Below are 23,527 nucleotides of genomic sequence, written 5' to 3'. Positions count from 1 at the left end.
CGGCTTTGCTCTTCCACTGTTCCCTCTGTCCCGAGGCCCTCGGAGCAGCGCTGGAGTGTACAGATATTCTGGAAATGTCTGCTGAACAGACAGCTGCACCCTCTTTTCTCTTCACCGACGGACTCTACAATGCACACCTGCTGTCTAAGCCGGTCCTCACCATTCCGAGTCTCCTGCCTCCTCCTGTATCCCGGACATGCCTGGTCCCCTCAGCATCATTGAATACCACCTTTCTTTCCCCTCTCATCTGCACGGCTCTGCACTTTCCCAGTCATCTTCTATCTTAACCTCATTACTTGGGGAATCAGAATTCTCCGCTTTCATATTATTTATAAATAAATCGGATTCTTTTCCTCTGCCCCTGGATGAAGCCCATGTTTCTCCCAGGCTCTCTTCTTGGCATCCTTCTCTCTGTGAGTCCAGTTATTCCAGTGATTTCAATGATAATATGTGTAAGGTAATTTCCAAGTCCACCTGGCCAGTCTCCACCTCATTTGCTTTCTGTACCTACTCAAGGGACTCTGGGGACAGAACACAGGCTACTCACTGGCGAGAACCTGGCTAAGTGTGACGCTTTGAATCTCGTCCTTACACGACTTGCCCATGTTTCTTTGTGGCCACAGTACTTCCTAACCCTCTTGTGTTTGCTGAGCTCTGGCTGTCTCTTGGTCCCTCTCTACTCAGTTCCTGCACACTCTCCACGGCACACCTCCAGTTCTGGGTTTTGTCTGTCCCACCCCGTCACAGCCACCTGCAGCCTGCAGCCTCTATGAAAACGGTTTGGGGGACATGCATCTGGTGTCCCAGCTGAACAATGACTCTCTGGGCTCTGAGTCTTTGCCTCTCTTGGCATGCTACCACTGTCTGCCCGAGGTGTCAGCCTCCTGCTGCCAAAGAATGTCAGCAGAGAGTTATTTAAGTGAAGTTTGAGAGATGGGCATAATAAAAATATTATCGTTGGACTCGGGAGTGTGTAACAGAGGTAGTTTTATGAGGTATGATAGCTTTCTGGAGTTAATGAAACATTTGACATGGCCTGAAACTGCAAGACCAGTGAGGGCTGGCCCCAGGGCCTTTCCCCAGAAGAGTTCTCGGGGTACCATCTCCCTTTCCACCTGGGTTCCACCTTTGCTGTGTCTCTGCCTGTGAAAGCAGGGTCAGGGCAGTTCCTTCTGCCTTAGGTCCTGTGGTGAAGATTGTACAAATGTGCCCCACTCTCCTCAGTGGTTTTTAGAACTCCCCAAGACTGCGATGTGGTGACATACTGTGTACCCTAATAAACTTACCTGAGGATCAGAGGACAGAGCCAGCCACGAGATCAGACATAGAGGGCAGGCAGTGGTGGCACACACCTTTAATCCCAGCACTTGAGAGCTCATGCCTTTGCTTGGGAAGCACACCCGCCTTTAGTCCCAGGAAGTGATGGCTGGGCAGAGAAAGGTACATAAAGCGTGAGGAAATAGGAACTCACTCTTTTTAGACTGAGGATTTCGTAGAGGTAAGAACTAGTGGCTGGCTGTTCTGCTTCTCTGATCTTTGAGCTTTCACCTGTTATCTGGCTCTGTTTTTTTTTTTTTTTTAAATATTATTATAAGACCATTTAAGATTTGAACAACACTTCAGGATGAGATCATTTATCTGGAGAAGAGCAGAAAACAGAGATCAACTTTGGCAGCCTGCTTTTGTAATGCAACCTGAAATAGCACTCTGAAACGGGCCAATAGTATATGAACCTTCAAATTGAAAAGCTTCCTCCATTTAGCATAAGACCACAGCAACCCCAGTGTGGATTTCTAAGGAATACCACATGATCAGCATATGCTACATCTCATTCAGCATCTTTGGCTGGTTTGAAGGTATTGGCTACACCTAACTTTGGACCACAATGACCTGCGCAGATCCCAGGTCTATTCCTTTAGTTTATGGACTGTATTTTTGGCCTCTCCTAATCACACGTCACATTTCCCTGGTCTCTGGGACCAAGCTCCCATCTGGCTACATTTCTGGAGCTTAGAAACTAGATGAAATACAACCCCTGGACCAATTGTAAACAAGGGTTATTTAAGTAGCTTCACCAAGTGTCATACTACCCAGGTAGTATTATCTTCTCACATGCTGGTGTGAATCTCCAAGCAGCCCCATAAGTAAATAATAGGCTGGCTGGTGATAGTAGTTAACCTCTGTTGAACTCCTATTATGTGGCAGGCGCAGGGGCATCCTTAGCATGCCTGTTCTTCACAGCCACCATTGTGATGGATGTTAATATTCCCATTTGGCAGATGAGGAAATCGAGTCTTAAAAATATGAATGTTTCTAAGTCACAAAGCTGGTAGGTAGCCAGGCTAATTATTAGAACGAAACCGGTCTAACTCTAAAACACATGCATCGAAGGCCCTGTAATGGTAGTGGAAACACCAGATGCTTGGATAGCTGCTCAGTTCTGGGTAATGGGGAAATTCTTAGGCTGAAGAGGTGGTACCCGATGCTAGCTCACTCTGTTTGCTTTCATCCTCTCTCAGCATCTGGCAGTGTGAGGACCAGGCACATTGTATTTGTAAAGAAACCTTTGCAGTCCCTAGCTCCTGAGCAGGTTAAAAGTGTTTTGTTTAACGCCCACGCTCCCAAGACAGAAAATACTAAAGTGATTGGGACACATAATACCCTATAAATAATTTGTTCAACCCCAATTTTGTTTTGTTTGCAGAGAATGGCAAATCTGTCCACTGGAAGCTGGGCGCCGATAAGAAGGTGTGGGTTTGGGTGATGGGTGAGCACCATCTGGACAAGCCCTACGACGTGCTGTGTGACGAGATCCTGGCTGAGAGGGTGCACCTGAGAGCAGCGCAGGACTCAGAGCTCAGGTAGGAGCGCTGCACCCCGTGCCGCCGGAGACTGGCTGCATTTACGAAGGCAGCGTGTATCAGTTACTTCTTTTCATTGCTGTGACAGGATACTTAACAAAGCAACTCAGGGAAGTAAAGGTCTCTTTGTCTCAAAATTAAAAAGGGATATAGTCCATCATGGCCGGGAAGGCATGGTGGCAGGAACCTGGTCACAGGACACCTACAGTCAAGCAGCAGGGTGAACGGAAAGTGGGGCTGGAGTATAAGGCCCGCCCCCCCCCCCCCCCCCCCCCCCCCGTGACTCACTTCCTCCTGTGAGACTCTACCTCCCGAAGGTTCTACAACATTCCCGTCAGCTACAGACCAAGTATGCAGACACATGAGCTTCTGGGGGTGTTTCACATTCAACACCACCACTCTGGAGAGACACCTCTTGCTCACAGCATCTGGCAGGAGAACACAGTGAAATCTGAGGGTCAAAGATCACCTTAGATCTTTCTAGAAAGTTCACTTGAGCTTTCAGCAATACCCTTCTCGCCCGCAATGCTGCCAAGCAACTGCTTCGTGGCTCTGACAGACATCCCAGTGCTGATTTGCATGAACATGCTGGCTCCTCCTCCTCCTCCTCCTCCTCCTCCACCACCACCACCACCACCACAGCTCTATCAGCATCTTCCTGGGGCAGCACAACAGGATGAAGCCACGTGTCAGGTGTGTTTGGGAGAACTGAACCAGCTGTGGGCAGCTGAATGGCAGAGTCCACAGCTACTTGTGCTATGCCAGGCATCAGGAATGCCAAGAGAATCAGAAGAATTCATTCCAGCCCACGAAGGAAACAAGGCAAGATACACAAGCAGCTGCCACAATGCAGGCTGTGCCCAGAGGGAGACTTGGTTAAGGTGTAAATAGAACCCCCCTGGTCCAGGTGGAGGCCCAGCATTCTGATTGATGCCAGAAGAGGGGAAATGTGAGTTGAGCGTTGAGGAAGAGTTGGCTGTCCGGCTATAGAAGGTTGGGAGAGAAATTCAAGTAGAGGACGCAGTCACGATTCCCCAACTTGGTTTTGCACAGCTCTGTGGGGGTGGGGGTGGTGGTGGTGGTGAAACCTTCTCAGTGCTTGGGGTACAGTATCAGGTGAACCCTGGGAGATGGGGAATGATGCTTTAAGGTACTTTGAAGGCTAGGCATGGGAGTCTGAACCTCTTCTCGGGACAGTGAGATTTTCATGGCGAATTGACATAGTCAACTGGACACATAAAAGACTTGGAACAGAGGCAGGTGATTGATCACCTCTGCTGGGTATCCTCCTCAAGTTCTGGGCTGCTCCACTAGTGAGCTGGTGAGCTGAAACTGGAAAAGATGTCTGGACCTAACTTCAGCGCCCAAAGGCTAATAGTGTCTCACTCCAATTCTCACGATGTTAAAACTATAAATGAACATACAGCGATTCAGGGGATATTCTTTGAATGGCCATAGGAAGGCAGCATATACCGGTAGCCTAGCTGGATCAGGAGCTGGGTAACCCTGGGTTCAAATCCTGACAAAACTGTTATGTGGTCTTGGGTAAATTATAGTATTTCTTTGAACCTTTTATTGTAACACGAGGATAACCTCAGGTGGTTGTTATAAAGAAAGATTTAGTTAAAGTTCTAGGCAAAGACCTACCAGATGATAAGCGTTATAATACACAAGCTGCTGTTGCTTTTCACATAGTTTGATTGTAGACCCCTGCCTTGGAAAGCCTGTTCCTGTCGAAGAAGGGTTTGATCATTTCCCCTTTGTTTCTCTGCAGGAAAGCCCAGTCTGTGGAATTCACCAATAGCTTGAGAACAAAGTCACAGAGCTGTGGTCAGCAGGCACCAGAGAAGCTGGAGCCGCAGAATGTGACCAGGAAAGCAGCGGCAGAGGAGACGCCAGGGCAAGGACCCAGAGCAACAGCGACCAAGAGTGAGGACAAAGCCCATGTGAGTCATACCTGCACACCAATGTGCAGAATCCCACAGCCAGGGAGGGGAAGGGAAGCGGCCACCGACACAAACGGAGCCGTGCTCTGGAAGCTCAGACACCTCCAACCTTTATGGTCCCGTCAGTCACCTTAGATTGGGGGTGGGGCACTTTTTACCTTATACTTTATGCATACAGTTAAGCATCGTCTTTTCCCCAGGGCGGCTGGTACTGACAAGAAAAGTAAAGTTTGACATTTTACTATGTTTTCAAATTTTCCCCATTCTATAACAGAAGACTATAAACACTCATTTGTTTGTTTTCGTTTTGTTTTGTTTCCTCAGTGAAAGTCAAATAGTAAATAAGGTAGGCTTTGTGGGCCAAATAATCCTCTTCGTGACTGCACACAAATGAGCAAGTATGGCTGTGGTCCAGTAACACTTGACTCACAGATCCATGCAGGCAGGGCTCAGCCCATTCCCGAGTTAGATTACGTTCTGTTGAGTCTTCCTTTTTTTAATGCATGGGCTCTAAACATGAGTTTTGGCTTCTGGATTCTGCATGCAATGTACCAATAGCTGCCTTCTCCACAAAATAGAATTTTATGCTAAGAACTGGTACGAATTCTTTTATGGACCAGATGCTTTAGAAAGCTCAAATATAATTTGCTTCTTGGATGACAGTTTGGAAGAACAATAAACTGTATTACAAAGTACAATATTCTGCCAGAAATTTAATTACAGTGTGAATTAACAGACGATTGGCTGTTGTTTGACTTACGTTCAAGTCCACGTGGGTTACATGTGACTAGGCAGCTGCCTGAAGCTCCCTTTGAGGCTGGCCCATGGGGATATGGTTATCTCTGTCCTGCCCACTTTCCGAGTCTGATAATATTCTAATCATTAACAGGACTCAAGGGTTATTCTGTGGGCAAAGGCAGATCAGGCTGCAGAATGTCTCCTTTGGTGCTCACAATACTGGGAATTAGCTACTGCTTATCTTTGTCCATTTTACTTATTTTTAATGTACCTCTCTTCACATGTGAGTACAGGTATGTGTGCATGTATGTGGAGGCCAGAAGACAATCTTCAGTGTCTTTGTGAAGAAAATCATCTACCTCAATTTAGATAAGGTCTCTCATTAGCTTGAAGCTCACCAGTCAGACTAGACTTGGGGGGGGGGTGCGGGGCGGGCAGTGAGCAAGAAATTCTCCTCTTTCTGCTTCTGCAGTTCTGGGATTGCAAGCATGCATTCCTCAACCTCTCTACATGGGTTCTGAGGACTGAACTTAAATCCTCACACTTGTAGAGCCAGCCCTTTACTGACTGAGCCTTCCTGAAACCTCTGTCTTTGTTTGTCTTACAAGTGAGGTAGGCTTGGATAAGCGACATGCTCAAGGTCTCATTCATACCGAGGTCTTCTTGATCCCTAAGTTACTCCTGAATTGTCATTTCCTCTTCAGAGACTTATTTGTCTGTATGCCTGTGTCTGTGTGTATGTATGTGCATGGTGTATATACATTGCCTAAGGAGGCCAGAAGAGGGCGTCATATCCTATGGAGTTACAGATAGTTGTGAGCTGCCATTGAGGATGTTAGTAGTCAAACCCAGGTCCTCTGGAAGAGCAGCCAGTGCTCTTCACTGCCGAGCTGTCTCTCCTACCCTCTCAACTGTTGACTCTTACTAGTGACTGTGTCCTTACTGTGAAGACGAAGAAGAAACTCCACAAATATGAGACTTGTAGTCTTAATCCGAAGTTCTAGAATTTGGTTTGAATCTTCATATCAGCCCTGAGGACTCCCCCTCATCTTCTCAGCAAGGCTCCCAAGCTTTCTCATACTTAGTGTGCACCCCACATGATACTCAGTGTGCACTCCACATGATACTCAGTGTGCACTCCACATGATACTCAGTGTGCACTCCACATGCTACTCAGTGTGCACTCCACATGATACTCGGTATGCACTCTACATGATACTCGGTGTGCACTCCACATGATATTCGGTGTGCACTCCACATGATACTCAGTGTGCACTCCACATGATACTCAGTGTGCACTCCACATGATACTCAGTGTGCACTCCACATGCTATAGACTAAACTCTCTCCAAGCTACTCTGTTTCTAAGACCCCTGAAATGAAGAGCAGCAGCAACAACAAAAACCCCAGCGAACACCAGGCATGCACGCTTATCTTTATGCTTGAATTCCATTGTCAGAGGTATCGCATTTTTCAAAACTAGGATAAAAGTTTACAAGAGAAACTAAACATCCACCGTGATTTATCTCGTGCAAACGTGTCATAAGGGTAGAGAGGCACTCTCCCACTCCTCTGTCTGCTAAAGTTTCAAATGGAAAGTGATGGGGGGGGGGGGAAGGAAACATTTAGATCCAAGAAATGTGGATGTTGGTGAAAGTTTTTTGTTTTTTTTTTCTCTATCTCTGCTTTCCCCATGTTGGGGTTGGGAGTTCTGCCAAGTTCTGCTGTGATGTTTCCTGAAGTTCCCTCTAGCAGTGGGATGCTCAGTGACCTTTACGTTTGAATGGCAGACTCCTGTGTAACATGTGGAATCTACTTAATGGCCTATTTATATTTTGCTTGTAAACCCTGCCTATATTACCACAGTGTAAACTACTGCGTCGGTCATGGATTGGTATAGCAGCAAAGAGAGACTAATACTATCTAGTAGAATTTTGGGATGAGTGAAAGAGATAATAAATACAAATGCACCAAGTCAATCCCCAACACCTGCCAGGTGTTTGGTTGGTTCCTGTTCCTCTTTCTCAATAGTAGTTTTAACTTATAGAGAGCAAGGCAGTGCCCCAAGCCTGATTTAATTACTAATTACTAAAGCATTCGGGATAACAAAGTTGGAGTCAAAATAACCACACCATCAGGAGCTTTACTGATGTGGAGGTAGGGAGAGATTTAACTAATGTTTAATTTCAAATGATAATAAGTGCTCTGAGGGAAATTATGGGTTTCCATGCATCCCCATTACATTAGGACTTGGGCCAGGGCTTCCGGAATGGCCTCTGTGAGGACTTGGGTGTGGGATGGTCAACAAAGGACTCTTGGGGGCTACAGTTCCAGCCAATGGCAGCATGGGAAAAGCCTTTGAGGGGATCAAGCAGAAGGGGAGGTGTGAAAGTCTTGTTACCCTGGAAGTGAGCAAGGACAGATAGGAAGGGGTGTGTCAGTGTTTTACTCTATTTTTGGAAATAGTTGGAAATCATCCATGAGTTTTGAGCAGCTTTATATTTTGAAAAGAATTAGTTTTGCATTGCTGTGAGAGCAGGGACGGGTAACACAGCCAAGCCTGCACACTTCCTGTCTAGGGAGTGGGAAGCCACCAGCATCTCCTGCAAGAGGAGCTGTGGTTTGGACACAGGAAGGGTTTCTCATGCTGCCCACAGCGGTAGACGGGGTAGGAGCCTGTCTTATACATAAGCACGTGAGGTTTGCCTTAGAACTTTTCTTCATGCTGACATTTCATTCCCCATTCATTTTATAACTTCTTCTGACGTATGAACAAGGCACCTACAAGAGATTCTTTTATAAAGTGAAGAAATTGATGGTCAAGGAGATGACAAGATATGCCTCCAAATCACAGATTGGAACGGCCTTGTTCTGCATATCTACCTCAGCCCCCAGTCTCATAATAACTTTGGTATGCTTTTAGACACGACAAAGCCATTTGCCACTGTTTCCAGACCTTTTCCTGCAGATGAACACTCCTGTGGGAAGAGGCTAGAGGAAGAAGAGTCATCCTATATGTTTTTAACTGAAATCCATTTCCCAGCAAAGATTTTCAAGTTTTAGCTGTAGTATATTCTAACTCTGGAATGAAAGGAAATTGTAGTTGAAACTCTAGGGTCTTACCAGGCCTAAAATCTATTATGAAGAAAAATATCTCCAAATAAACTGTGTGTGTGTGTGTGTGTGTGTGTGTGTGTGTGTGTGTGTGTGTGTGTACACATGCATGCTTGTGTGCACATGTATGTGTGTGCATGTGTGTATGATACATATGCAGATGTTCGTGCCCACGCTCCACTGAGGCCAGAGGAGGATGTCGGGTGTGCTGCCCAATCATTCGCTATACTGTCCCTTTAGACTTACTCACACAGGGGTTGTTTGTCCACGGCCAGGCTCTAGCCTTTTGCTTCTCACTCCTTGTAAGCTTTGCATGGATCGTTAGCGCTGCCTGGTTGTTCCACATGAGGGTGAGAAGCTGAGGACACGTGGTAGAGTTTGTTCCTGGGACGTCTGGGAAAATCCCATAAAATTTGGGGGCCTCTGGTTTTTCATCTATAAAAGTGGGGAAGTAATGGAATATGTGTGTCATGAAGACAGGAGAAAGGGGACAGTAGAAAGGGACAGAGGGGACAGGAGAGAGAAGAAAAGTGGAGAAGCAAAAGGTGAGATATGAAAGTGTCACGGTGAACCCCATTTCTTTATATGCGAATTCAAAGACTTTATTCAAATACCTGCACTGTTTATCTCATGGGTTGTGGGTACAAACCATATGAGGTAATGGATTCAGAAGCGCTTTGAAAACTGCAAGTCCCAGTGACTAGGAGGGTTTATTTTCAGTAGAAACACTGGCCTGCGCTGGCTGCCCATGAAACCCCTGGCTCCACGCTTCACTGCCTGGCACTCCTGGGCTGGTTTACCTGACTCACCCCTTCCCTGAGTGACTACTTTTCCATGGTTCAGCACATGTAATGGCAGGCCATTAGGGAGCCTGCAGGGGGGCATAAAACAAGATCTTCCCCCTTCCAGGGTTTTAATTCCACTGTGGGGAGAAGGGAAGCGGCTAGAAGCCAAGGATGAGGCGGGGCTTCATCAAGTTTCAGGAGGGGAGTGGTGCACTGGTGTGGGTATGAGTCGGATACTGGGGGGAAGATGGCATGCTAGATGGGTGAAGGAGAGGTTTGCAGAGCAGAGTGCCAATGGTGTGAAAGCACAGAACGAACGTGTTCTGTGGGAGAGCCAGGGAAGAGAACAGCCTGACTGGGATCGGGCATGTAGGCTAGGACCCAGGAGGGGAGTGATGGCCAGAGGCTGCACTCTGCAGGTGGAAGCAGGCTGGTCTTGGGGGTTGGTTTTGTTACTGTAAAAACAAACAGCAATGCACGTAGTGCACTGAAATGGTACCGAAGCCTGGTGTGGCAGGTTTAAGGTCTTGCGAGGCTGAACTCACACCACACGGGCAGCTAGCTGGTGGTTCTCGAGAAGAAGCCACACTTGTTAGGACTCTTGGCCAAGTGGGCCATCTAAAAGCCTCGTTGTATCTCTGCCAACCAGGGCACAGTTAGCTGATGGTATCAGTTAGGGGACAATCGGCTCCTGGAGGTGGCTTGCAGCCCGTCTCTTTCTCTGTGGCCCTTCAGGGTGATGACGGCTGTTTCTAGCATAGAATCTCTCTGGTTTCCCTTCTGCTCTGTCTCTCTGACTCCCATCGGAGCGAGTGCTCTGCTTTTAACAGCTCATGTGTCCTATGGGACCATCCAGGGTAATTTCTCCGTTTAGACTCATTGCTTGTCACTAATGACTATGAAGTTCCTGTTGCCATCTAACCCAGGTTCTAGGAATTACCATGTGGCTACCTGTAGAGGTCATTCTGTCTATCATGCCTGTAAGGACGGGGCTCAATAGTATATGCCTGCCACTCAGCAATCAAAACATCTAGGCCAAGATGTGTTCCAGAATTCAGATTATCGTGTTTCAGGATTCAGATTATCTCAGACTTTGTACAAGAAATGTGAACACATGACTCCATATTGGGTCACATAACTGAATGCAGGAGATGCAAATGTTGGCAATAGTGCAAGGTTTCTGAACTTACACTGAACAAAGATTAATTCAAAATCAAATGTCTAACAAATCCAAGGAGCTTCTGGTAGTACTTGATTTGGTTGTGTCATATGACTTCGGTGAACATACCACGTGACCACTGTTACTCCCATCATTCTGTGAGGCAGTGGGCGCTGCTTGGAATGTCTTAGCTCATATTTGAGAGCATTATGTACTGTGAATTTCAGTTCTCACTGTATATACAAAGTTGTCTGTTCTTATAGAAACATAATGGCTTGACTATGGAAAACAAAGATTTTCACTATTTTCCTATAGTCATCCCTCAATATCTATAAATTAGCTTATTTTTGGATTATATTATTAGCATGCTTGGTTTTAAAAATTGCTGTTTGAGTTGCTGACTTCAGTTTTATATTAAAAAAAAATTGGCTTGGGATTAGAACAGAATATTGAGTGATTTCTGAAATAGCCCTAAAAGTACCCCTGCCTTTTGTACTATGTACTTATGTGAAGCAGTGTTCTTAGTACTGATGCTCATAAAATAAAAATAGTGTTTAACCCTGAAGAACACTGAAGATGCTCTCCAACCCGAAGAAGCAAACATTCAGCCTATATTGAATTATGTATGCACAATAATAATAAATCTCATCAGCGTGCAATTTTACTTTCATCTTTAATCACTGGTAAAATATGTACTAAAGAATTATTGTAAAAATAAATTTCTTCATGATTTATTATCTGCAAATGTTTGTTTTGTATTCCTATTTTTGACCCCTATTTTGGACCACAGAGCAGTTTCTCAGGTGAAAGGGGGTCACAGGTGAAAAAGTTGATAAACTCCCATACTATACAATGGATAATGCCCCTCAGAAAGCTTTGCGGAAGCACCCTATAGTCAAACATTATAAATATTATGAATGCTACATGTTAGTCCAAGTATTTTCAGAGCCTTTTAGATTTTAGAATTATCAAGAAAGGATTATTTTGAGTTGTGGTAACATAACTAAGAGCATGTGTGATAAAGTCTGATGAGAAGCACTGGGTTTTCTGTCTGGTTCTGTGACAGCAGGACATTGCTTTTTTTGTATGAAATGAAAACTGTTTAAACAATGGTCTAAGTACAGAGCATACCTGCATGCCTAACACCTGCATCTAGGACACATGTGACTAATTGACTGTCAAACCTCCCCTGGTGAATAAGTCAGGTCTCACAGCCTCAACAGAGTACTCCAGGTAGCCACATGAAGTCTTGTGGACTGGTTGTAGTGAGGGAATCTGATGGCTGAGATGACTACTCATAGTCCCTTCCTGTGATACACATTTGTACTTCAAGCCAACACCCTATCTGCATGGCCTGAAGGGTATTTTCTCGAATCACTTCTGGCTGTTGACTAGGGTTCCCATGCAGTTTCAATGGCTAGAGCCTTTGACACTGTGAGTTCAATACTTCCACATTCAAGCAAGAGGTAGAAGTGTGATATACAAGGTCAAGGCAAACTCAATTTTTATGAACAGAAAGTACATTATTACAGGTAAAAGACAGACCTGTTCAGATCTCCTTTATCCCTGACTCAAAAACTTACCTCATGGTCACCTGAGTAATAGCTGTTCTTCTCACATCTAAAGTATGTAGAGAGACAGAGATTTCTATCCATGGAATGGTTTCTGCAGTTTTAACCAGAACATAAAGAGCCAGGTCAACAGATTTGATTTTGGATTATTTTATGCTAAAGTATCTTTGGGCTCTGATGCCTAAGTTAGCAAATGACGTCATCCAAAGGCATCCTTTGCAGAACAATGGAAGACCTTTCTCCAGTTCTAGGAGAGAAGCACTTCTGCCTCACCTTCTAATCACTAGAAACAAACTGGAGGTTTTGGAGTTGAGTAATTTGAACCCTGCTGTGAGGGCAAGAAAATATGAGATCCAGTCATGGGGCATCTTCCTATACACACAATATGATGTTCACAAAAGATTTCTTTAAATAATATATCTATTTTGGTTTACATTTTTCATTTTATCAAGGAATGTCCCAAACTGACTGTCCAGTGAAGTACTAGGTACCTGTAAGGCATGTTGCTAGCACCACGGAAGTGATATATTCTGGAAAAGGACATTTTCAGTGATTGTAAACAACTCTATGACTTGGGGAAAGAGCTTGCTAGGGATCCAGTTCCCTGTATAGCATAGATTAAATGGAGTGACGTCATCCCTTTAAAAGGGAGCTGAGATAATTTGTCGACATGAAGCTAGCCTCGTGAGAACTGATGGGAAAAGTAGGATTCATTCAGTTAAGTCCTTCAGATGTGAGATCCTCTCAGGAGCACAGACTTGGTTCTTCTCACTTCTCTGGCGATGAATCAGAGGTGAGGGAATCCCAGATTTGTTCATGCTGAAGAGGAGGCTGTGCTACTAAAATTTCTTCCTGGGGGAAGACAAATATAAGCAATGTTTACCCCTTCTACTAAGGTCCCAAAGACAAACTGAGACACAATTCCACCCAAATTTATACTGGGGAAACCAATGAATCTAGTGGGCTTCCTTACAGAGTGTAGGTGAAAGGGTTACCAAGGTATGGGTGCTCTTCCCCAATGGGTCATACCTGAAAATACTTTACCCAGCAAAGGTGAGGGCTTCTGTAGTTGGACTTTCTTTGGACAACCAGCTCCCAAATAATGACACAGAGACTTCTTATTAATTATAAAAACTTGGCCTTAGCTTAGGCTTGTTTCCAACTAGTTCTTAAAATTTAAATTAACCTGTTCATATTAATCTACATTCTGCCACGTGGCTCTTTACCTCTCCTCCATACTGTACAGGTAACTTACCCATGTCTCACTGGTGAATTCCCTGCACCTCTGATTCCTTCCGGAGTTCTTCAGAAGTCCCGCCTATTCTCTGCTGCCCAGCTATTGGCCATTCAGCTCTTTATTAAACCAAACAGAATGTGTCTTTTACACATTGTGATCAAATGTCCTGTAACAGGCTTCCCCATTGCTGCATAGATGGACCCCCCCCCTTCCAGTCTTCCTTAGGCCACATGCAATTAAGGCAAAGTTACATACAACAGGTGGCAGAGAGAAGATGAATGTTTCAAGGAGGGGCTTGTGACTCTTTACACTCCTCCACTGGGGGGCTGTGAACAGTCAGCTAGCCTGGCTGGGATGATATTTTGCAAACAGGCACAACTGAATGTCCCAAGAGGGCATTTACTTGGGTCAGAGGACAGTCTCTCACAACAGGCTGTTAGAGCTGAGAACACAGCTTTTATTCTGCAAAGCTGTTGCTTTCTGTCTTTCCCTTCTTTCAGGGATGATGCAATTAAGATATCTCACAAGTGATGCTCTTTCCTATTCTGCAAGACAGCTGTGGTTCTGAGCAGATCACTCAGTGTTTATGGGTGCCTGTCACTGAACTGGAGCAGGTAGTCAGTGGTAGGACTTTGCTGTCATTGAGCTGGGTTCCGAGATAAACAGGTTGGGAACCAGATGCCATTTCCAGGCAAATACAAGTATGGTGAGGGATTAATAGGACACGGGATGGTAGATGAGACACTGTGTGAACCCCTGGTCCAGGGAGTCGAGCGGGAACTAGCTGGATCCTGCAGCTGCATAGAGCTCCTTGGGGTCACTCAATAGAGACAGCTGTCTGAACAGTCTCTATGTTTCTTCCCACTTCCTGCAAGAGAATCTGAGAAGACAGAATAGGAGGATACCAGACTCTGATAATTTTTAAGATAAGTCCTTTGTGGTTCTCTGCTTGAATGCAAAGTGTAGTTTAGAAACTCATTAATATTAGAAAACTGACTGTCCTTGTTCCTAAAAGGAACCTTGAATAAGACTATATTTGCTCCCTTTTACATTTTTATCTCTAGAGAATTATCCTACTAGTTCTGCAGAAATGACCTTCAGAGCCACATAGCAAAACAGGAGATTAAAATTAGGGATTATCTGTATAAGAGCTACACAAGATTAATCACCTCAAAATTCCATTATGGAAGGGGTAAGGGCTTATGAGGCCCCACCCCTCCCTGAGGGACTGTAGACAGTGGTGGCTGGGGGAAATGGGTGTCATTTTCCCCTTGGTATATCCTCTGGTCCATTGGTTGCTCCTGCTCTAGTTCATCTCCCACCCTCATTCATGCAAGCAACTGAATAAACTCGGTGAGTCTCTCTGTCTCTCATAAACATCTGGGTTCAAAGAAGTACCATGAAGTAAAAAGAAAAAAATAAAACCTCTCAGACAGCAGATTACAAAGCCAACAAGAGTCTTCTGTGTCTTATTTTCTTTAACCAAAAGGAGTTGGAGTTGAGAGCTGTTGGCTCTCACCAGTATGTGTCCCCACAAGACACACTATGTGCTTTGCGTGCACACAGTATGAGTGCTACCCGACAGTGCACAGCAGTTACCGGTCAAGGCATAGTGACAACCGAAAACCTTCCACCCAGCTCTTCTGTCTTCTCTACTGCCCTTCCAAACCAAAGTGAAGCCTCTATCTACTCTGAAACCAGCAATTATCTCAACTGGATTTTAACTGATTGCTTTTACAAAAGGATGCTTCAGACATGGGAGGCTAAGGCTGGGGAGATTGCTTCCCCGGTAAGTGCATGCCTTGCTAGCGAGAGAACCTTAATTTCATCTCTAGAACCTACTTTTTAATGATTTTTAAATCTGGGCATGGTAGTGCTCTTTTGTAATTCTAACTCCAGGGTGAAAGAGATGTGTGGATCCCTGGAGCTCGCATGCTACCCATTATAGCCTACTTGGTTCATTTGGGGGCCAGTGAGAAACCCTGTCTTAAAAAGCAAGATAGAGAATGTTAATCCCACTGGGCAAGGATAAGACCAATACACAATTTTGAGCCAAATTTGAAGCAAGCTTTAATTAAATACTGTCCAGGATGATGGACTCTGGCCAGGTCCATTCAAAATGGCCACGAGTCACATTTTGCAGAGGCTTATACAGGTAAGCCCGTAAGCCTACATATTTCCTAATCAGGAACAAGCATATATCCTGATGTACTTCCTGCCTATGTACCTCCCACCTACATCCAAACAGAGACAAGCATACAACCTGACATATTTCTTGCTTGTCTACATCTCATCTACCCATCTACATGTGATTAAGCAAATCCAGTACAGTTGGGTCTAAGAAATTTGTTTAGGGGATCGAAAATATGTGGCTTGTTATCTTTTTGAACAACATCCTACAGCATTTCAGTATCTGTCCTTGGGAAGTGGCTTCAGGTCAGAGGCATTTTTGCTTTATGGACCTCGTAGGCACAGCAATTAAAACTTAAAACATAACTTTGGCTCTCCCAAGAGAATAGACGAGGAGCTGTGAGGTGATCCTCTGGCTTCTACATGTGTGTGTACAAGGTGCAGGTGAACCTGCTCACACACATGAATACACACACACACACACACACACACACACACACACACACACACACACATACACACACACACACACACAAAGTGGGAGCCTAATATAGACTACTTCTTTGAAGGAGCCTAAAATGTATGTGCTGAACTGTATTTTTTTTATTTGTTTGTTTTGTTTTAAACATACATGCCTCAAAATGTTGTAGTTGAGCAGCCACATTTTTAGATTTTCTGTAGCCTTGGGGCTTCTGAAAAGTAGGTGAGCAAACAGAAATATGTATTGATGTTGTGTGTGTGGCAAGGTTGAGAAGCTTGTGCCTATCCTAAAGTAGTCATCCGAGGCCAGGGTCCCTGGAAACATCACGGTGTGGACCAGCTTCCTACAGCAGTGGGCATTATCATGAGTCATATCACAAGTCTTGGGAGGCCAGGGAGTTGAGGACACACAGTGAGAGGCAGTATAAACAGCACAAGGAAATCCATTTCTGAAGTTCAGGCTAGAATTTGGAGGCCAGAACTAGCTGTGAACAGAGAAGAGAGACAATCCTACCCTCAAATCAGTAACTGTTTCTTTTGATGTAGACTCCTTCACAGAATATATGGAGGATGCATTTCAGTATTTTTTTTTTGTGAAAGATAAAATACTGGCAAGTCAGATAAAGACAAAGAAAGAACAAGTGTGTGCTTATCTTTCTAATTCACGAACCAAGAGAAGAGCTATAATTGGAGCCTAATGTGGTTACCCAAGTACTTTCGATTTTAGCTAATAGAATTCAGGAGAGTTTACAGAATATGATTTTGTATAAGACACACTCACAAAATGCTAGCACTTTATAAGCCACTTAAGCTGTTCTTTTTAAAAAGACAAAAAATAAATAAACAGAAAGCATCTGGCATAAGACACTAATGTAAAATAAATTAGAAAAGAGGAAAGATAATGTCTCTAACACAACAGAGAAACACAGTCTGGGGTATTGTATGTGATGAAGTTGGTAACAACTTTTAAACAGCTTTGCTTTGTACTAAGTTCCTAGCGTCGACTGATGTTTTAGGTGCCATTTTCAGTGATTTGCCCACCCAACTCATTGGTAGAATTGGAGGAAAGTAAGAAGAAATTTTGAGTCAGTAGACCAAAGGTCAAGTTGAGCACTTGGAATCAGTCATTAACTCTTTGGAGCTGGGTTTCATGACCTCTAAGATGGGGGTTACAGTAGCTGTGTGTCACTGGACTAATGTATGAATATACATTATATATATATAACTGTACAGGGAAGTGTTTTACAGAATATCCTGCACGATAGGAAAAGCCATGTTCTACAGTTATTTGTACTCTCCTCCACCCCATTGATCAAGACTTCTTGAATCAGTTATGCTTTAAAGCTTGACTATCCTCTCAACCATAGTTCATTGTTTTATATCTTGTGCTTGAACAACTTCGTTGTCTTGCTTGCCTGTTTTTAAAGCTGCTTTATAGATGTGAATGCAAGAACAGCCTTTAAAACTTGGCATCTGAAATGCTTTGCCTTGACAACCCTTCCTAGCTGATTTCATTTTCTGTGGTCTCCACATTGCCATGTAGGACTGTAGGAAGGAAGGTTCAAGAGCAATGACTGAAGTTCTCCTGACATAACCGTTCATACTCTAATGTGCAGAATAAACCAGAGACTAAACGTGATATTTTATGTAAAGGTGTGTCCTTAAATCAAATGTCGTGTTAGAGTGGTTATTCTCAACCCATGGGTTGTGACCTCTCTGGGGACTGAATGATCCTTTCACAGGGGTAGCCTAAGACTATCAGAAAACACATATAGTTACATAACGATTCATAAGGGTAGCAAAGTTACAATTATGAAGTAGCAATGAAAATAATTTTATGGTTAGGGTCACCTCAACATGAGGAACTGCAGTAAAGGGTCACATCATTAGGAAGGTTGAGAACCACTGTGTTAGAGCTTATTGTATTTTTCATTTAAAGCATTCAATGGTCTAAAATTATTTGCTAAAAAAACAAATAAGACAAGTGAGGAAAATATTCCTTGGTTTCCATTGTCCTGAAGAATGTTTTGGTAAGATCTCTTTTTAAGGAGCACATAGCTATTTTCAGCAATAAAATTGATTTTATTTTCACCCTGTTAGTCTGCTTGCCTTGGGAAATCTCTCTCTCGCCTGGTATTTCATAAGCAAAAGGCTAAATCCCAGTGTGCTCAAAAGCTAAATATTATAGGTATCTATTAAAGTGATGGAAAGGAAGATAGTCTAGTTACTTTATTGACTAGTTAGTGAAATGAAACTGCTGATTTTTACAGCACATGAAGTCTCTCTGTCTTGATTACTAACAAAACTAGATTGCATATTTTTTAGTGATTAAGAAAACATTTTGTGAATTTCTTTTGTATTTGTTTATTCACCCAATATTTATGAGGCTTTATTAAATGTGGGTCAATGTTCTATTTTTTGTAGAAGACTCAGTGATGCTGGACCAAGCTGGCATGGTATTTACCCTTATGGAAGTTATTATTCTAAATATCCTTCTATTATAAAGTATCATAGTTAAAAAGTATAGGAAAATAGGATAGTTGAAAGTGTAGTCATTTGCTTTAAAAAAAATAAGATCTCAGTTTTATATTAACTCATTATTTTTATCTTTGTTCCCAAAATGTGAATACAAAAAATATTTCGTTTATTGGAGTCTTCTGACATAGTTGAAATGAAGGGTCCCTGGCATTTGTTTGATCGTATAAACCTGTTTTTAAATAAAGTGAATGCTAAATGAATGGTTTGCAAATCAATTTTACAAGTGAATATAATTAGAATAATCCCTCTTGTATGACTTCTATTCTCTTGGGGGATTGCAGTTTGCAGCCTTATAATAACTATAGCATCAGCAGCATCAATCTATAACCCAGTTGCTTATGTAGATGAAATTGCCATACTTCCAGTTCTAATAGCTTTTAAAATATACTCTCATCTGTCCAACTGGATGAGCTACACTCCCAGATTTAATGGAGACTTCCATTCTGACTTGGGCTGCAGGAGACTCTGTAGTTCCTGTTATTATTAACTTTCTAGTTCCCTCTTTATTTGGGAAATTTTTGGGTAGCTACTCTTGAAGGCATTTTTTTTTTAACATAGCAAACACGAAGCTGATGTGATTGCTTTAACTCTGACTATAAATTTTTCAGTATCTGCTACATTTCTTTAGGGTAACAGGTAGAAGATGGCTGTGGAGGCTGATGTGTGTGTGAGAAGACCCTCTTGTTCCCTCTGAGAGAATGAATGGAACCAACTTTAGATACAGAAAGGACATGGGCTTGAGTCTCTGCCCTCATACCTCACCTCTTTGGTAAAGGGACATACCTGCTCTGACACGTGATATAAAGGTCAAATGATGCATTGAACACGAAACTGCTTTATAAGCTTAAGTTATTATGGTAGAGGGCACTTTTCTTCTATTTCTTTTCTATAGGAATAAGTGCAGAGCATACTGATCATCTTCAGAGAGGGCCAGTACCATCTCCAACAGCTCATTCTTCCTTCGAATGCTTAAGTGGAAGGCACATTTCTGAGATTGTCTTCCTCTTGTATAGACATCATAAACCATCATGTTTGAGTCTGTCAAGGTGGATTGTTTTTAATAAATAAATTTATTGGATGCATTTTTCAGCCTATTACATTATACACAGTGCATTTCCTGGGTTGGTAAAATATATGTCAGTGTATCTGAGTGGACATGCTTTATGCAAGTCTTAAGTCCTTCATTTTGCTTCAACCCTTTGAGAAATGTCAAACCTTGGATCACCTTGAAAAGCAGAATTTTTATAAACATGGTTGTTAGTATGTATGAAGAGCTTTATGGCATAATTTCAATATATAAAAGTATTCGAACAGAATTATTCAGCTCTAGGGTGGTTAATAAGATTCAGGTCCATACCAAAATAAGTCTACTTGAGATCCAAAGTGTGCATCTTGGTTTTGAAAACTGAACCTAGAATTTTAAAGACAAAGACGCTCTGACACTCTGAGCTCACCGCTGGGTGGTTTGTATTCATGACCACAGGGCTCTTTCTCGTCGCTGACACACTTGCTTCAGTTGACACTGTCTGGCACATTGTGTGTGCTTAGCTCTTGGTTATTTCAAGACTATTAACAATCCTGTCATAGCTGATAAGTTCAAAACCCGTGAGCAGGGTGAAAATGCCAGTGAAAGAAGAAAAGAAAAAGTTTAAGGTAAATTTTAAATAGTGAGTGCTGAGAAAACAATGCTGTATTGTGCTCTAAGTAAGTGGTTCCGAGAGACTCAAGGCAACTCATACAAGAGGTCTGAAGTGTTGAAGTGTTACCCATGCAGGTCACATCACCGAGCAAGAGATGAAGTGATGGGGTGGTGGTATTTGATAAAAGACATGACACTTCTGAATAAGTGGGTCACCACTAGATGTCTGGTGGCTTTATGCTAGTTCAGGGAACACTTAAGTCTTGGGAGTTCAATAGGTGGGGGAGTGGTCGGGTCTCTAACAGAATGTTGGTTCAAAGATCTCTTGTTTCATGGATGGATCAGTCAGCTTAAGGGCCAAGCCGTTATGACATGTGGCTTTAGAGATTTTCAAAACTTGGAGTATAAATGGGTCCAGTCCTGATTTTAAGAGTACAGCTCAGTGCATTCGGAACATCATCTATAGACCTTGAGGAGGGGTCAAGGTGGGGTGCCTATCTGCCTCCTGGTTTTCAACACAAGAAACTGACCCTGTTTGGAATGTAAGGCTCCATGGGTCTTAGACCAACGAGGAAAGGGAGCTTGAGCCTGTCCTCAAAGTCCACATCTCTGAGGACAGAAAAGAATTCAATGATTTTTTCAAAGTCATCCGAGGCAGTTGAAGAAACAGTTCTAACTTGTGATGAGGGAACTGGTCTCTGGCCTCTATTTCTGATGCCTAGCAGCTAAGTGTTCCTTAATGCATATGAATATGCAAGTGGGGATTGGGAAGCCTATAGGCTTTATTCACTTTCAAGTCATCAGCATAAATGATCTTTTGGCCTGCATCTGGCTTTCCTGTGGCTGCAATATCAGCAGCACAGAAATCATATACATTAACAAAAGCCAGTGTGTGTTCCCCCACAACCCTGAGACACAGTTTCTTCTCCTGAAAATGAGTTCTGTCATCAAAGATATCACCCAGAGTTAACACAATACTAAATCCCTAATACAACACTGTACCATTGTAGACCTCCAAGTGGCTAGCAAGTGCTGGTAAAGTTACCATAAATTCAACTACACACCACGAGTAAAACAAACTCTCAGCAGAAAGCTTGAAATGTGCTGTCAGTTTGTAATGGCCTATTTTATCAGCTTAGGGCAGTGAAACATTTGGGAAAAAAATAGACCCAAGATGTAACACACACACACACACACACACACACACACACACACACACACACACACGGTTACTTTTTGTTTTTAACATTCCTGGATGGCTGTTTGTTCTCAGTAGGGCTGAGCTCCACAGGGTCACTCCTTAAATTAAGGAATCTTGTTGACATCTAGAGGATATCCAAATTCCCCCAGGCATCAGGCATCATGGGAATAAGACGGACCGAACCGTCAGCTCCTGACTTGTGGTCATTCATCCATCTCTATGCTCTACTGACTGGAAAGATAGTGCTTTCGTATGCTGCCAGGCAGCTTGGCTCAGGAACTTGGGTGCCAGCGGGAAGAGAGACTTGGTGACTCCAGATCTGTGGGAAACACTGATAGATCAGCTTCTGAAATTACTTCACAATTCTAAACACTACAAAAAAATGTGTGTGTAGATGAATTTCTAGATGGTCTTATTAAATAAAAAACATGAAGCCAAATATAGGTGTGAAAGCTTTGAGAGATCAGGGAAATAGGAATAGTCACCAGCCAACCTCACTATGCCGCAGCTTCCAAATGCGAGCTACTTCCTGTCTTACCCATGCCTTTATTGCCTTGCTTTTCTGCCCTCCCATTGGCTCTTAGCCCAGCTACCTCACTTCCTTGCCACTGCCTGTCTGTACAGACCTCCAGGTCTCTATGGTTGATACTGGGATTTAAGGCGTGTGTCACCACGCTTGGCTCTGTTCCCTCGTATGGCCTTGAACACACAGAGACCCTGTCTGCTAAGTGATCGGATTAAGGGCATGTGCTACCACTGCCTGACATTTGTGTTTACTTAAAATGGCTTGCTATTTCCTCTGATCTCCAGGCAAGCTTTATTTATCAAAGCACAAATAAAATATCACCACATTTCAGCACAAATAAAGAATATCCACATGTGTGTGTTTCTAATTTTTAGTCACAATGCAGTTTTTCCAAGATGTACTGAACAAAAGTTGGCAGATTCCATCAGTCATGTGCAGGCATATGGATTCCACCAGGTAAAATAGATTTGCATTCTGTCTTCAGGGGGCTAGATGCATAGCCATTTCCACTAATGTTTCACAAATTAGTTAATTAGGATCATGCAGACATGAAATTAGGCAGCAGAATGTGGAATCTGTCTTGAAAGCCACAAGCACAGCTATTCGTCTTTCCCCATTTATCTTGAGCTGGGACCGTCTTGGATGTCACGCAAGGAACAGATGCCAAGATGTATCTGCTGAACTTCTCGCCAAAGAGCCAGAACAGAGGCGGCATCCCCTGCGGCTGGGAACATCCAGGGAAGACTGGTTCTAGAGAGTGACAAATGGCCTATCAAGCCTGGCATCAACTGGGACTCCTGCTCAAGTGGCTTATGTGCTTGCTGTCTCTGTGAGCCTCGCTGCTGGGATGAGCAGCGGCTTCTGCTGCCACTGTCCATTGAGCCGAGAACTTCTTTGGGCCTGGGATTGCTTTTCCATCCGTCCAGACATGACCTTGTCCTTAAAGAACAAGCCCTGCTATTGCTTTTCCGTCGGCGCAGAGGATGGACTTTAATCGTAATCTATGGCTGTTTCAGTCAGCAATTGCGGCTCCGCAGTTACCGGTCTGCTTCTGGCAGTGGCCACGCCACCGCGTACACCCTAACCTGGTGGGATTTCTGTTCCCGCAGGCACCAGCTCTGTTGCTGCCACCAAATATAGCTTTTAATTAAACCTCTCTCAGTCTATGTATTAATAAGACTCAGAGTCGAAGGCTGGGATGAATACCTGCTGGCTCAGAAGGGTTGAATAGCAACTAGTTGACCTTCTCTCTTAGCTCGGCATCTCCTAAAGCAGGTGTTCTTCTTCTGCTCTGTCAAAATCCAAAACACAAAGTCCCTCCCTACTACTTCCTGTGCATCTGTCTATCATCCTACAGACACCCTCTGATTCTCTATGATTGCTTCTGTCAACTAGGTGCTGACTCGGCTTCCTGGCCCAAGGTTGGTTGTATTTAATTAAAGCAAACGCAAACTCGGGATTCACAGTGTAATTGAATATCCCACAGCACCCTGCTTTCCCCACTATATTAGATTGCTGTCAGATCACAGGCTGTTCACAATAAATTAGGGATAGATTGTGGTAGGATTTGATGCACAATAGGTCTGAAAATTCATGGTAAAA

At 43.5% G+C, this 23,527-nt stretch overlaps 1 protein-coding gene across 1 annotated transcript in view; it reads left to right on the top strand.

Moving 5' to 3' along the window:
- The window catches only part of Sh2d4a (SH2 domain containing 4A), a 67,522-nt gene that overhangs the window by 12,704 nt on the left and 31,291 nt on the right, over positions 1–23,527 (top strand). Inside the window, exons 3-4 of the mRNA XM_016007951.3 lie at positions 2,705–2,861; positions 4,636–4,807. Of these exons, the coding sequence (XP_015863437.1) occupies positions 2,705–2,861; positions 4,636–4,807 (329 nt within the window). The remainder of the gene's footprint in view (positions 1–2,704; positions 2,862–4,635; positions 4,808–23,527) is intronic.

The sequence above is a fragment of the Peromyscus maniculatus genome, chromosome 17, assembly GCF_049852395.1.
Source record: "Peromyscus maniculatus bairdii isolate BWxNUB_F1_BW_parent chromosome 17, HU_Pman_BW_mat_3.1, whole genome shotgun sequence".
NCBI classification, from domain to species: domain Eukaryota; kingdom Metazoa; phylum Chordata; class Mammalia; order Rodentia; family Cricetidae; genus Peromyscus; species Peromyscus maniculatus.
This window is presented reverse-complemented; position numbering and strand designations above follow the sequence as displayed.